Raw genomic sequence first — 16,223 nt, forward strand, 5'->3', positions numbered from 1 at the left:
TTCCCAGATACCGAAAACTCCTTTCCGCCCTCTTCAGTGGAACCTCGTCTATCCCCCTTCCCTGGTCCCCTGGGTGTACCATGAAGAGCTCACTCTTCCCCATGTTGAGCTTATACCCGGAAAAGTCCCCAAACTCCCTGAGGATCCGCATCACCTCCGAATCCCACCCACTGGGTCCGCCACATACAGTAACAGGTCATCGGCATACAACGAAACCCGGTGTTCCTCTCCCCCCTAGCTCCAGCTCTACCCAATGTGGGGCATGGTCTGAGATGGCCTATATGACCCACACTGTAATGGGTCCTTGTCCCGCTTCAAGATCAGCGAGATCAGCACCCTGGACATTATCGGGGGTAGCCCCCCCCCCCCCCCTCCCCCCCCCCCTCTTTGCCTCATTGAAATTCCTCACTAATAGAGGGCCCAGAAGGTCCATGTACATCCGGTAAAATTCCACCGGGTGCCTTCCCCGCCTGTATACTCCCCAGCCCCTTAGTCAGCTCCTCCAGCCCTACACCGGTGCCCCAAGCCCAGCCACCTGCTGCTCCTCCACCCTTGGGAGCATCAGTCGATCCAAAAATCGACGCATCCCCCCTCCTCCGTCGGGCGCTCAGACCTATACAGCCCCTCATAAAAGTCTCTAAACACCCCATTTATTCCCACCGCACTCCGCACTGTGTTCCCCCATTCATCCCTAACTCCCGCAATCTCCCTCGTTGCCTCCCGCTTCCGAAGCTGGTGTGCCAACATCATGCTAGCCTTCTCCCCATACTCATACACTGCCCCTTGCGCTTTCCTCCACTGCACCTCTGTCTTCTTGGTGGTCAACAGGTCGAACTCGGCCTGGAGGCTTCATCGCTCCTTGAGTAGTCCCTCCTCGGGGACCTCTGCATACCTCCTATCCACCCTTAAAATCTCCCCCACCAATCTCTCCCGCTCTCTCCTCTCCTTCCCCTTGTGGGCCCTAGTGGAGATTAACTCTCCCATAATCACCGCCTTCAGCACCTCCCAGACCACCCCCACCTGCACCTCCCCATTATCGTTCGCCTCTAGATAGCTTTCAATACACCCCGGATCCGCCCGCTCACTTCCACATCCATCAGCAAGCCCACATCCAGGCGCCACAGCGGGCGCTGGTCCCTCTCCTCCCCTAGCTCCAGCTCTACCCAATGCGGGGCATGGTCTGAGATGGCTATGGCCGAATACTCTGTGCCCTCCACCCTCAGAATTAATGCCCTGCTCATAACGAAGAAGTCTATCTGAGCGTAGGCTTTATGGACGTGGGGAAAAACAGAAAACTCCCTGGCCCCCGGCCTGACAAACCTCCATGGGTCCACTCCTCCCATCTGGTCCATAAACCCCCTCAGCACCCAGGCCGTCGCCGGCCTCTTACCCATCCTGGACCTGGAGCAGTCCAATGCTGGATCCAGTACCGTGTTGAAGTTCCCCCCCCCCCATTATCAAGCTCTCTGCCTCCAGGTCCGGAATCCGGCCCAACATGCGCCGCATAAATCCAGCATCGCCCCAATTCGGGGCATATACATTCACTAATACCACCCGCACCCCCTGCAGCTTGCCACTCACCATCACATACCTACCTCCATTGTCTGCCACGATGTTCAGCGCCTCAAACGACACCCGCTTCCCCACCAAAATCGCCACCCCTCGATTCTTTGCGTCCAACCCCGAGTGGAAAACCTGCCCTACCCACCCCTTTCTCAGCCTAACCTGATCTGCCACCCTCAAATGCGTCTCCTGGAGCATAACAACATCTGCCTTCAGCCCCTTCAGGTGGGCGAACACTCGGGCCAACTTGACCGGCCCGTTGAGGCCTCTCACATTCCAAGTTATCAGCCGGATCAGGGGGCTCTCTCTCCCCCCCCCCCCCCCCCCCGCCGATTAGCCATCCCCTTTTCTAGGCCAGCCACGTGCCCGCGCCCCCGCACTCTCCATTCACCCCAGCAGCAGACCCCTGCCCCGATTCTCTCTCCGGGCTCCAGCTCACCTTTGGCCAATGCAGCAGCAACCCAGTTACCCCCCAACCACCAAGCTAGGTCCCCCCCTAGCTGCATTGCTCACCCCATAGCACCCCCGTAAGTCAGCTGACTCCTGACCCCAGCCACTCCCGCCACTCCATCGACCCCCCAATGTGATAGTCTCTCCCCCCCGGTCCATCAGCGGGCGCTCCTCTCCAACACCGCCCTTCCCCCCCGGCCCTGCTCCCTTCCTTCCCTAGCGCGGGATAAAGGCTGCGCTTTCCATCAGACCGGCCCCGCCCTCCCTGGTGCATCTCCCTTTTGCGGCCTAATCACAGCTCCCCACCTCGGGCCTCCCATCTCCTCTCCCCCCAACGGGGCCCCGTCCTTCCAACCACCGACGCCCACACTCTCACAGAACCCCCACTTCGAACCATTTCACCCTACCCCACCCAGCACCCAAGGAAACAATACAGAACAGAATAGAACATCCCCCAAAGCACAGTAACCACAGTAGCCCCCCGCGACCTCCCCTCACAACCGATCCTCAGTCCGTGTCCAACGTTTCGGCCTGAATTAAGGTCCACGCCTCCTCTGGCGTCTCAAAGTAATGGCGCCGGTCCTTAAACGTGACCCACAGTTGGCCCGGCTGCAGCATCCCGAATTTCACCCCCTTCCGATGCAGAACCGCCTGAGCCCAGTTGTACCCGGCCCTCTTCTTGGCCACCTCCATGCTTCAGTCCTGGTATATACGGACCTCTGCGTTCTCCCACCTGCTGCTCCGCTCTTTTTCTGCCCATCTTAGGACACACTCTCTGTCCACCAATACCGCCCGCGGCGGCTCGTTAGACTTGGGCCTCCTCGCCAGGACTCGGTGGGCCCCATCCAGCTCCAGGGGCCTCGGGAAGGCACCCACGCCCATCAACGTGTTCAGCATCGTGACCACATATGCTCCAGCATCCCACCCCTCCACTCCCTCCGGGAGACCCAGAATCCGCAGATTCTTCCTCCACGACCGATTCTCCATGTCCTCGAACTTCTGCCATTTCTTATGCAGCGCCTCGTGCGCCTCCACCTTCACCGCCAGGCCCAATATCTCGTCCTCATTCTCCGAGGCCTTCTGCCGCTCCTCCCTGATCGCTGCCCCTTGGGCCTTCTGGGTCTCGACCAGCTTGTCGATCGAAGCCTTCATCGGCTCCAGCAGCTCTGCTTTCAATTCCGTGAAGCAGCGCTTGAGAAACTCCTGCTGCTCTTGCGCCCACGCTGCCTGGTCTCCACCCGCCACCATCTTGGCTTTCCTCCCTCGCACTTTTCGCTGCACTTGAATTACATTTTTCACCGCTCCACTCCTGGTCTAATCCATACCGTGCCGGGGAAATCGTACTGACACCTTCCCACACTGGGAACCATCGAACAAATGCCGCTGGGGCCCCTCAAAAGAGCCCAAAAGTCAGTTTCTGGCGGGAGCTGCCGAACGTGCGACTTAGCTCAGCATAGCCGCAACCGGAAGTGAGAAGCACGTCTTCAGTTAGTCAACATCAGTTAGTCAACATCAATTGAATGATCATAATGAATGGCGGAACAGGCTTGAAAGGCTGAATGGCCTTGTCCTGCTCCTATTTTCTATATTTCAAGACCTCAGTGAAATTCCTGAATATGACATGACTGTTGGCCCAAGGAGTTGAACTCGCAGGTTTTGACCTAACTTTCATCTTTCCACTTTCTACAGGTGCCCATTCGCACATCCGTGGCTTGGGACTCGATGATGCCTTGGAACCTCGACAGGTACAGTACAGAGGCACTAAGCGGCGGTCCTGGGACTGGAGGGAATCACGTTATTTCTTGCAGTAGCGGAGATGACTTGAGTTTGATAAGATGCAGGGCAGCACGGTAGCACAGTGGTTATCACTGTTGCTTCACAGCTCCAGAGTCCCAGGTTCGATTCCTGGCTTAGGTCACTGTCTCTGTGGAGTCTGCACGTTGTCCCCATGTTTGCATGGGTTTCCTGCGGGTGCTCCGGTTTCCTCCCACAAGTCCTGAAAGACGCGCTATTAGGTGAACTGGACATTCTAAATTCTCCCTCTGTGTACCCGAACAGGCGCCGGAATGTGGCGACTAGGGGCTTTTCACAGTAACTTCATTGCAGTGTTAATGCAAGCCTACTTGTGACAGTAAAGATTATTAGATGCTGGGCCTTCAAACTAGACCACCCCCCAGCACATTTCCTCTGCAAGTTTCTTTCCCGATGGTTCAAGTTGCGTACTGTTCCATCGGTGCTGGCGCTGTTTCCTATTCCAAATGGCCATTCTTGGAGCAGTGTGTGTTTTAGGCAGCCTGCTTAACTCTTGGGCTCTTCATGGTCAAATCCAATGTTGACTCGCATTTACTTTCTGGTAGAGGTCACTGGTTAGCCATCAGTGGCAAAGAGCCCTTCTCTGTTGATTTATTAAGCCCTGTGCGCATCAGGTTGGCCTATATTGTGTGCTGTGAATGTTTCCTTGTTGAAATATCACTCGTTCTCTCTCATCAGGTCTCACAGGGGATGGTAGGACAGCTGAGTGCTCGTCGGGCTGCTGGGGTCATTCTCGAGATGATTAAAGAGGGAAAGATTGCTGGGAGAGCAGTACTCATTGCTGGCCAGCCGGGAACAGGGAAAACCGCCATTGCGATGGGTATGTGATCCTTTTCAGGATGTAATCATGGGACGCAGGAGGCAACTTTAATTTGTTTTGTAGTGGTTCAGCAATACCTACATTTATAGAGTGCCTGATACAATCTCAGAAGCATCTCGAAACACTTCGCATATGATAGCTCCTCTTTTCATATAAATCTGCAATCCTTCCAGAACTGGATGCAACTACCTCTTGAATGATGCCTGAGTTTGTACCCAGCTTACCTGGAGATCATTCCAGGCATTTACTATCCTGTATAAAGAAGGTGTTCCTGGTCATTATGCTCACATCCAACTGTTATGGTTTCACTTGAATTAATGCTCGGGATTAACGGTTTCACTTTCTGTCTTGCGTAGTTCTACGACATCCATTCAAAGAGTTGACCCGTGTGGCGAGCCTCCAGTGAGTTTTCTATTTATAATTGAAAGCGTATTCTTGATTCTGCAGGGATGGCTCAAGCTCTAGGGCAGGACACTCCATTCACAGCTATCGCGGGCAGTGAAATCTTCTCTCTGGAAATGAGCAAAACAGAAGCGCTGACCCAGGCTTTCCGCCGATCCATTGGTGTCCGCATCAAGTCAGTATGGCCTATCTTGCTTGTCACAGTCTTTTGTTTAATATAATGTTATGCTCTCCCCATTGCAGTCTTTGTTTTATCTCTTAACTCTTAACTACCGGGGCAGCACGGTAGCATAGTGGTTAGCACAATTGCTTCATAGCTCCAGAGTCCCAGGTTCGATTCCCGCCTTGGGTCACTGTCTGCATGTTCTCCTCGTGTCTGCGTGGGTTTCCTCCGGGTGCTCCGGTTTCCTCCCCCAGTCCAAAGATGTGCCGGTGAGGTGGATTGGCCATGCTAAATTGCCCCTAGTGACCAAAATTGCCCTTAGTGTTGGGTGGGGTCACTGAGTTACGGGGATAGGGTGGAGGTGCTCTTGGGCTTGGGTAGGGTGCTCTTTCCAAGAGCCGGTGCAGACTCGATGGGCCGAATGGCATCCTTCTGCACTGTAAATTCTATGATTATCAATATTACTCAGGCCCAAGTTAATCTGGACTTTCCTCATTTGCCCCCTGAGCTGTGTGAGTGCTGTCCTACACTCTCTTCCTGCTCTCTGTCCCCCTATCGCAGTCCTGCCACATCATACCGTGAATGGTGGCGGACAATTAAACAACTCCCTGGCGGAGGAGAAGGAGGCTCCACTAATATCCTCCCCCTCAATGATGGGCTGAAACATTTGCAGCCACCTTCAGCCAGAATTGCCAAACCATCTCTGACCTCTTGGCATCGCAGATGCCAACCTTCTACTGTATAGAAATGGAGAGTCGTCACCCAGTCTCCTGGAAAACCCAAAATTGGCATCGTTCAGTCACTGCTCATCCTTTTACTTTTGACAACCTTGACCTGGCATGCTGGCACAATGGTTAGCACTGCTGCCTCACAGCGCCAGGGACCCGGGTTAGATTCCGGCCTCGGGTGACTGCCTGTGTGGAGTTTGCACGTTCTCACCGTGACTGTGTGGGTTTCCTCCCATAGTCCAAAGATGTGAAGGTTAGAGAATGAACCACGGTAGAGTACTCTTTCAGCGGGCCAGTACAGACTCAAAGGGCCGAATGGCCTCCTTCTGCACTGTAGGAATTCTATGATCTGCACTATGTTTCTCTAGAGAAAGGATAATGTTTCAAGACTGCTCTGCAGTATAACATTTCTATACTTTGTAGCATGACTTGTCTGCAGATCCATATCAATCAGATTATTTGTTGGAGAGGTGTTATGGTAGGCAAAAGGCATTATTAACATTCAGGCATCTGAGATTTAGTCCTGTTAATGTTCTTATCCACCTGACTGTGAACTGGATTAACATTTAATCATTGCATTCACAATAATGCTGGGACTTAACAGGATAGAAGCCTTTGTCATAAAATTGGACAATGCTGTAGTCCTATCTGTGCCCATCTTTGTGATGGGGACTCCTGCTCCACCAGTCGCTCTCAAACCTGGCATCAAAGAGGAAAAACTGCCCTTGTAATATCTTGGAAAAAGGTCGCACTCTAAGACTTCTGTAGTTTTATTTTAAGCCCATCCTTTAGAGTGCACATTAATACAGGAGGAAGACAATCTGCTGTAGAAACAGATGAATAACCAGATTTTGGAGTGCAATGGATCAGAATTGGTGCGCTGGTGATGCTGTAGATATGAAGTACAGAGATCGCAAGCTTATAAAGTCGTAGAAGTGTTGCAGATGCTATTGTGTGAAGGCTTTAATCCAGGGAAAACTAATGTGATAATTTAAGGTTAATTTATTTTAGTAAGCATTTTCTTTCCCTTAAACAGAGAGGAGACTGAAATAATAGAGGGCGAAGTTGTGGAAATTCAGATAGACAGACCAGCTACTGGCACGGTAAGTTCAGACTAATGAATGAGAGTTTGCGAAACATCTGTGTGGTTTTATTTTTTAATGCAACATTCCTGAACTGAAATTCTTCATTGAAAGCATGTTTCTTATTTCCTTATCGATCTTAAACGGGTAAACAAACCCAAGGGTGCAATTAGCCTTCATGTTTTGGGAGAAGGAGAGGCAAAATTGATCGGGGTTCCCAACCCTGCTTGCTGTCAAAATGACTGCTGGTGAAATGATCCACAATGCCGCATACGATTGGAAAGCTGGCTGCTGCTCACTGTGTCTGCTGATACACTGTAGTTATTTTGGTGGCTAGCAACCCTGGTTCCAAACCCAACCATGATTCAGCATCTTCCAGCGAGAGCAGTTTCAAGTAATAACCATCGCCGAATCCCCCACCATGAACATCCTGGAGGTTTCCATTGACCAGAAACTGCAACGGTCTGGCCATATAAATACTGTGGCTGCAAGAGCTGGTCAGACGCTGGGGAATCCTGCGGCGAGTAGCTCACCTCCTGATTCCCCAAAGCCTGTCCACCGTCTACAAGGCACAAGTCAGGAGTGTGATGGAATACTCTCCACTTGCCTGGTTGAGTGCAGCTCCAACAGCAGTCAAGATGCTCGACACCATCCAGGACAAAGCAGCCCCGCTTGATTGCTCCCCCTTTCACAAAGTTCAAACCCTCCACCGGCAAACAGTGGCAGCCGTGTGCACCATCTACAAGATGCACTGCAGGAACTCACCAATGCTCCTTAGGCAGCACCGTCCTAACCCACGACAGCTAACCATCTTGAAGGACGGGGGCAGCAGATACCTGGGAACTCCACCACCTGGAGGTTCCTCTCCACCCTGACTTGGAACTATATCGGCCGCTCCTTCACTGCTGCTGGGTCAAAATCCTTGAACTCCCTCCCTAACAGCACTGCAGGCTGAAGGAGCCAGCCAATCCCACGGGGTCCGAGTCAGGAGCTCGCCCTCAATCTAAACAAAAGCCAAGGACTGTTGATGGATTGTTCCTTCAGGCTCTGTAAGCAGACTGCAAACATGTATGGGAGGAAAGCACCTTTAAAAAGGGGACAACATCTTTCAAATATATATTTCAATGTGACAAATTACGAGGGTAATATTGAAGTTATTCTGTCTCTGGCACTGCGTTATCCAAGAGCATGACCCGATTTTTAATTATTCTGTCTCTGGCACTGCGTTATCCAAGAGCATGACCCGATTTTTAATGAGTTACGGTATAACTAATAGATGGTGCCGTTTCCATTTTATTTCCGGGACTTCATTCAGACCCTGCCTGGACAAATGGGACGGTCTGTCTTGCCTGCTAGTTAGAATCATAGCATGGTTATAGCACGGAAGGTGGCTATTCGGCCTGTCGGGTCCTCGCTGGCTCTCTGGAGGAACAATCCAGTTAGCCCCACTCTACCCTTCTCGTGTAGCCCTGCAAATCCCCTCCCTTCACCAACTTTCCAATTCCCTTTTGAAAGCCCCACTCCACCCACCTATTCAGGCAGGGTTTTACCACTTGTTATGTGAAATATTGGTTCTCATGCCAATCGCCTTAAATCTCTATCCTCTGGTTCTCATGTCTCTTACTGATGGGAACGCCTTTTGTCCAGACCACTCATGATTTTAAGCACCTCTATCATTCTCCGGTCAAACTCTAGCTTTAAGGGTGGCAATCCCAACTTCCCCAGGGTTTCCGTGTAATTGGAGTAACTATACGAATTCTGCATGAAATCCATTCGAGTCTAGAGGCAGTGCCAAGTGAATCTATGATACAAATCAGTACAGAATTAACAATCACACTCTGGAGACTGGGAAATTGAGGTCACAGTGAGTTGGGGGTGCTGTTCAGTGGTTGGGGCGAAGGCCCATTGTTGGGTCAAAAGCACCATGGGTATTCCTGATACCAAATCATCTTGACTCTGACCTTTAAAATTTCTCTAACGCTGTCCCCAACACTGACATAATCCATCCAAATTTATCAAGTGAGCATAATTATGCATATTTTCTTTCTCATAGGGTGCAAAGGTTGGAAAGCTAACCCTGAAAACGACAGAGATGGAAACAATTTATGATCTGGGGACGAAAATGATCGAGTGTTTGACGAAGGAGAAAGTGCAGGCTGGGTGGGTAGCTGCCAGTGTTTAACTGACCAAGCGAATCAATGTGGGTGTTAGCCAAGCTGCACTCCAGTGCCGGTCTACACGGTTACTCTCTCGAACCTGGTCCTATTGTCCACAATTTCTCTTCACAACTCCCGGTCCAAGCAACAACGGTATTTAAAATGGAAAATCGGCAGCATGGCCTTTGCTGTGAGGATAATGATTGTAAATTCCACCCTTTCTGTGCTCCGTGAAGGAAGTGCGCAGGCCAATATGGTAGTTCATGAAAGTGGAACACTGCAACTTGGCAACCTTTATTGTCACAAGTAGGCTTACATTAACACTGTAATGAAGTTCCTGTGAAAAGCCCCTAGTCGCCACACTCCGGCGCCTGTTCGGGTACTCGGGGTGAATTCAGAATGTCCAGTTCACCTAACAAGCACGTCTTTCGGGACTTGTGGGAGGAAACCGGAGCACCCGGAGGGAACCCACGCAGAAACGGGGAGAACGTGCAGACTCTGCACAGACAGTGACCCAAGCCGGGAATCGAACCTGGGACCCTGATGCTGTGCAGCAACAGTGTTAACCACTGTGCTACCGTGCCGCCTCGACCAGAAAGAGGCACCCCATGGCTTCTGCTTGCCAATCGTTCAAGAGCTAAGTTTTAAGCGCAGGCCCCCCTTTTTTTTGCCAACTTGTGCACATTCAGAGGGTGGGTATGTCACTGCTGCAGCTCAAATAGCATCAATCAGCTTTTCCACCGTTGTTAACTACTCCGTGGCCCCACCTCCCCTTCTCTTCTTCACCCCCTGCCACCTGTGCCTGCCGCTGGGTGATTACCAGCGGGGTAAGGCCTTTATTGGACATTAATTGCCCACTTAGGACAAGACCCTTCCTGCCACAGACTTAAATTGGGGTGGTGGAAACCGCTGATCAGCATTGATAAAAGTGTCAAAATTACCCAGTATTCCCATGTAAATGTCTGTTCAGTAAGTGTGATAAGACATGTTAGCACAATCAAAATACTTGGCTAGGCAGAAGGTAAAAATAATGGTAAATGCAGGTTGTTGCAATGTGTGGATCAGCAACGCTACACGTTCTATTCCATTTAGATCAAATATTTTCACCATATTGGATGAAACCAAAGATTTTTACCAGCTCCTTCTGTTGAACATGAATGGAATGACGTCATTTTGATTTCCTTGGGGTTTTTCTCTTTTCTGTAGAGATGTCATCACCATTGATAAGGCAACAGGCAAGATTAGCAAGCTCGGACGGTCCTTCACCCGAGCTCGCGATTACGATGCTATGGGGGCCCAGGTATGTCTTGTTCTGCGAGTGTTGATGCGTTTTTTTGGTTGATATGCCTGCCGCCTTAGCCAGCAGAGAATTGAGAGGCTCCAAAGTGCACAGCCTCCGAGCTGATGGGGGTTTTCAGTATGGTGGGGAAGGAGGGTCAACGGTGCCCGTTGTATGCCATACGTTGTGATTTCAATCAACGTGCATCAAGCTCTTCCCCCTTGAAGATTAGGAGGCTGAGTTGGTGGTCTCTATCTCAACGGTACCTGCGTGCGTGTGTGTTGGATCAAACTTTGCTGTGATGCTGTCTGTAGTTGAGTAGCTTTCTTGCAATTGCTGTCGGAGGCTCACTCAGTCATTGGGTTGAAGTGAAACTGTACCCCAGGAAGTCAAGGGTGGGTGGTAAAAAAGAAAAAAAATCCCACAGGAAGCAAAGAGTAACCTTGTGCAAACATTCCTCGCTGCAGACAAAATTCGTGCAGTGCCCGGACGGAGAGCTTCAGAAACGGAAGGAGGTGGTTCACACGGTGACACTCCATGAGATTGATGTGATCAACAGCAGGACACAGGGATTCCTGGCTCTCTTCTCAGGTAAGGTTTGCAGGTCTTTCAGCCCAGCCAAGGCAGAGGTCGCTGGCAGCAGTGACCGATCGCAAGAGGTCGGATGTCTAACATGTCCTCTGCAATGCCTCCGTGGAAAAGCACTCTGCCCAGTAGAGAGCTGAATTCACTCAGAGCCGGAAGGTCCCACTCTCTGCAGGCTGACTGTGCTGTTACCCGATCTCAGTCTGCATGGTGGTTGGAAGCACTGAGAATTTGGGCTGGGGAGAAAGAGGAGCAAAGATTAGCCCAGGTTTCCCACTTAATTTCTATCCATTGAGGAGTTTCCCCCGCTCTAAACTTCTGGTGAAAATAGAATCTGACTCAGCTTTAAGGCCCTCCAAGCTTGCATATCCTGTGAGCACACACTGGTCACCTGACTAAACTTATGTGACATTACCTCTGAAAGAATGCCCATGGGACAGAGGAGATTGGGGAAATCAAATGGAAAACCTCGGCTTCTCTTCAGCTGCTGTTTGCTGCAATAAACTTACCTGTTTGGTTTTGTTCCATAGTCATAAAGAAGAAAGTCGCGGACTCTCGGGGTGGTGGGCTTCCTGCCTGCGTGTGGTATTTTAATTGTGACTTGGAGCTTGGCGTGAGGTGGGGTGGTGGTCCTTTTATTCCCCAGCCACTCTAACCATGGTATTTGTAGGTTGATAGATTTTTTTAACTTTATTGTATTTCAAGGGCCCATCATCCAGAAGGAGCGTGTCCCAACGACTGCCTGTGGGCAATTTGCCACCTCCTCTTTCCCCAAGCCGTGGAAATCTGGGTCTCGCATGCAAATCTGTCTCCGTTTTGGTCCTATTTCTTCTTTGTTGCTTTGTCACTTTTTTGATTCTCATTGACCTGAATGTTGGCTGATCTTGTAGCTCGTTTGTTGATTTGACACCATAGCCTTAACGGGGCCATCGACATCCGATTTCCCTCAATTCCCCTTCTCAGTTACCCACCCCTCTGATTGTCGTATTCCTCTTTTCTCCTCAAATTCCCCATCAACCTCAAACCCTGAATCCGAGATCTGCTGGCATCATCGACTTGAGATGTTTGCAAGTTGATGGGAGCATGGATTTCAACTTTGCGTGTGACCCCGAAGGCTCCATGATAGGCTACCTGTCATTCACTAAAGCACAAACTATAAGTGAGTCTCAATGTGTTTGTGGGTCATATTCGCAGGTGACACTGGAGAAATCAAATCCGAAGTTCGTGAGCAGATCAACGCCAAGGTGGCTGAATGGAGGGAAGAGGGAAAAGCAGAGATCATCCCCGGCGTAAGTATGCAGGGATTGGGTTCTTTCTGGGAGATGGAAACCACTCCTGTTTTATTCCTACCAGTGTTTTGGCGGTAACAAAATGTTCCTCAACGCTGGCTTTCCTCATGGAGGGCATTGCATTTGAAATAATACTGGAAGAACAGTGTGTTTACTTATCTTGCGCTGGACCATTTTCAGGTGCTGTTTATCGATGAAGTCCACATGCTGGACATAGAGTGCTTCTCCTTCCTAAACCGCGGCTTAGAGAGCGACATGGCCCCAGTGCTGATCATGGCAACAAACCGTGGGATAACCAGGTACGGCTGCTCTCTGCAAGTGAGGGCTGTCCAAATCATTTGTTTCGGGGAGATCACACTGTGGATCCTTGGGCCATCAGTAAAACTGCAAAGCCAATTCCTATTAGCCACGAGATGTTGATCATAACAGACCTTAGTGTTATAACTGAGGATTTTTGCACCAATTAACAATATTTGAATTGCCTCAGGCAGTAGAGAACTGTTGGAGGCGGTTTTGTTGTTCAGGTCAGGGTGGACGAGCCGGCTTTGAAATCTGTGGCAAAGCCAGCACTTGGTGTTCATAAAACCAAGGCCCAGCGTGGTCAGCACATACGGGACAGAAGAGAGCGGTAACGAGTCACCCAGGCTCTTTCCATGCCTGTGACCTCTACCACCCAGAAGGCCGAGGGCAGCAAATACATGGGGAACACCACCATCTCCAAGTCACACACCGTCCTGACTTGGAAGTAATTTGGTCATTCCTTCTCTGTCGCTGGGTCAAAATCCTGGAACTCCCTCCCTAGCAGCACTTTGGGTGCACCTACACCACATAGGCTTTAGAGGTTCCAGAAGGCAGCTCACCACCACCTTCTTGGGGGGCTGTTAGGAACGGACAATAAGTATAGCCTGCTCAGTGACGTTCACTTCCTGTTAAAGAATAATAAAAAAGCAAATAAGTTCAAAAATAAAGGCCACAGTCCATGATTCTGAGCTGGGAGTCCTTGATGTGATGAAATATAAGAAGGACCAGAAAGTGCGTTCCGCTTAACGTCTTTTGTTCTCCAGGATCCGTGGTACAAACTACAAAAGTCCTCATGGAATTCCAATTGACTTACTTGATCGATTGGTGATCATCTCGACCTCGCCCTACAATGAGAAGGAAACAAAACAGATTCTAAAGATTAGGTAAGTCGCTCGGTGTGTCCATCTCTGGAAAAGCAAATGAGGGACTTTGTCCACTAAGTCCAGTGCAGCAGAATAGTAGCAGTGAACCACCAATTGCAACCATCTCTGAAGAGGTGTGGGCAGAGGTCCTATAGAGGGGAAGTGGTGGCACAGTGGTATTGTCACTTGACTAGTAACCCAGAGACACAGGGGAGCCAGGTTCCAATCACATCACAGTAGTTGGTGGAACCGAAAAACTTAATAAAACCTCTGGAATTAAAAGTCTTAACGATGAGCATGAAACCATCTGGTTCACTAATGCCCTTTAGAACAACAATGATGTATTTTATAAAAGATTGGTTTGGTTCTAATGGGGTATTGTGTCCAATGTTGGGTGCCATACTTTAGGACAGATGTGAAGGCACTGGAGAGGATGTAGAAAAGATTTAATGGAAAGGCATTTATGCTCACGGACGCGCAATTGGGTTCCGCTCCCGACCTCATTACAGCCTTGGTTCGAGCGTGACAAAAGAGCTGAATGCCAGAGATGAGGTGAAAGCGACTGCCCTTGAATTCAACGCAGCATTTGACCGGGTTTGGCATCAAAGACCCGCAGCAAAACTGGAGTCAATGGGAATCAAAAGAAAACTCCGCTGGTTGGAGTCATACCCGGCACAAAAGAAGATGGTTGTGGTGGTTGGAGATCAATCATCTCCGCTCCAGGACATAAGAACTAGGAGCAGGAGTAGGCCATCTGGCCCCTCGAGCCTGCTCCACCATTCAATGAGATCATGGCTGATCTTTTGTGGACTCAGCTCCACTTTCCGGCTCGAACACCATAACCCTTAATCCCTTTATTCTTCAAAAAACTATCTTTATCTTAAAAACATTTAATGAAGGAGCCTCTACTGCTTCACTGGGCAAAGAATTCCATAGATTCACAACCCTTTGGGTGAAGAAGTTCCTCCTAAACTCAGCCCTAAATCTACTTCCCCTTATTTTGAGGCTATGCCCCCGAGTTCTGCTTTCACCCACCAGTGGAAACAACCTGCCCGCATCTATCCTATCTATTCCCTTCATAATTTTATATGTTTCTGTAAGATCCCCCCCCCTCATCCTTCTAAATTCCAAAGAGTACAGCCCCAGTCTACTCAACCTCTCCTCGTAATCCAACCCCTTCAGCTCTGGGATTAACCTAGTGAATCTCCTCTGCACACCCTCCAGTGCCAGTACGTCCTTTCTCAAGTAAGGAGACCAAAACTGAACACAATAGTCCAGGTGTGGCCTCGCTAACACCTTATACAATTGCAGCATAGCCTCCCTAGTCTTAAACTCCATCCCTCTAGCAATGAAGGACAAAATTCCATTTGCCGCCTTAATCACCTGTTGCACCTGTCAACCAACCTTTTGCGACTCATGCACTAGCACACCCAGGTCTCTCTGCACAGCAGCATGTTTTCATATTTTATCATTTAAATAATAATCCCTTTTGCTGTTATTCCTACCAAAATGGTAACCTCACATTTGTCAACATTGTATTCCATCTGCCAGACCCTAGCCCATTCACTTAGCCTATCCAAATCCCTCTGCAGACTTCCAGTATCCTCTGCACTTCTTGCTTTACCACTCATCTTAGTGTCGTCTGCAAACTTGGACACATTGCCCTTGGTCCCCAACTCCAAATCATCTCTGTAAATTGGGAACAATTGTGGGCCCAACACTGATCCCTGAGGGACACCACTAGCTACTGATTGCCAACCAGAGAAACACCCATTAATCCCCACTCTTTGCTTTCTATTAATTAACCAATCCTCTATCCATGCTACTACTTTCCCCTTAATGCCATGCATTTTTATCTGATGCAGCAACCTTTTGTGTGGCACCTTGTCAAAGGCTTTCTGGGAATCCAGATATACCACATCCATTGGCTCCCCGTTATCTACCGCACTGGTAATGTCCTCAAAAAATTCCACTAATTAGTTAGGCACGACCTGCTCTTTATGAACCCATGCTGCGTCTGCCTAATGGGACAATTTCCATCCAGATGCCTCGCTATTTCTTCCTTGATGATAGATTCCAGCGTCTCCCAATTACCGAAGTTTAGCTCACTGGCCTATAATTACCCACTTTCTGCCTACCTCCTTTTTTAAACAGTGATGTCACGTTTGCTAATTTCCAATCCGCCGGGACCACCCCAGAGTCTAGTGAATTTTGGTAAATTATCACTAGTGCATTTGCAATTTCCCTAGCCATCTCTTAGCACTCTGGGATGCATTCCATCAGGGCCAGGAGACTTGTCTCCCTTTAGCCCCATTAGCTTGCCCATCACTACCTCCTTAGTGATAACAATCCTCTCAAGGTCCTCACCTGTCAGCCTCATTTCCATCAGTCACTGGCATGTTATTTGTGTCGTCCACTGTGAAGACCGACGCAAAAAACCTGTTCAGTTCCTCAGCCATTTCCTCATCCCCCATTATTAAATCTCCCTTCTCATCCTCTAAAGGGCATCACTGCAGGAGATCCTCAGGGTAGTGTCCTAGGCCCAACCATCTTCAATTGCTCCATCAATGACCTCCCTTCCATCATAAGGTCAGAAGTGGGGATGTTTGTGGATGACTGCACAATGTTCAGTATAATTCGCGACTTGTCAGATAATGAAGCAGTCCCTGTCCAAATGCAGCAAGACCTGGAAAATATTCAGGCTTGGGCTGACAATTGGCAAATAACATTC

At 49.7% G+C, this 16,223-nt stretch overlaps 1 protein-coding gene across 1 annotated transcript in view; it reads left to right on the forward strand.

Moving 5' to 3' along the window:
* Window positions 1-16,223, forward strand: part of ruvbl2 (RuvB-like AAA ATPase 2) — a 37,438-nt gene that overhangs the window by 9,104 nt on the left and 12,111 nt on the right. The window contains exons 3-12 of the mRNA XM_072492306.1: window positions 3,703-3,758; window positions 4,504-4,645; window positions 5,093-5,222; window positions 6,975-7,041; window positions 9,074-9,180; window positions 10,383-10,476; window positions 10,923-11,046; window positions 12,235-12,329; window positions 12,510-12,628; window positions 13,394-13,513. Of these exons, the coding sequence (XP_072348407.1) occupies window positions 3,703-3,758; window positions 4,504-4,645; window positions 5,093-5,222; window positions 6,975-7,041; window positions 9,074-9,180; window positions 10,383-10,476; window positions 10,923-11,046; window positions 12,235-12,329; window positions 12,510-12,628; window positions 13,394-13,513 (1,054 nt within the window). The remainder of the gene's footprint in view (window positions 1-3,702; window positions 3,759-4,503; window positions 4,646-5,092; window positions 5,223-6,974; window positions 7,042-9,073; window positions 9,181-10,382; window positions 10,477-10,922; window positions 11,047-12,234; window positions 12,330-12,509; window positions 12,629-13,393; window positions 13,514-16,223) is intronic.

This window comes from Scyliorhinus torazame, chromosome 29 (genome assembly GCF_047496885.1).
Source record: "Scyliorhinus torazame isolate Kashiwa2021f chromosome 29, sScyTor2.1, whole genome shotgun sequence".
NCBI lineage: Eukaryota > Metazoa > Chordata > Chondrichthyes > Carcharhiniformes > Scyliorhinidae > Scyliorhinus > Scyliorhinus torazame.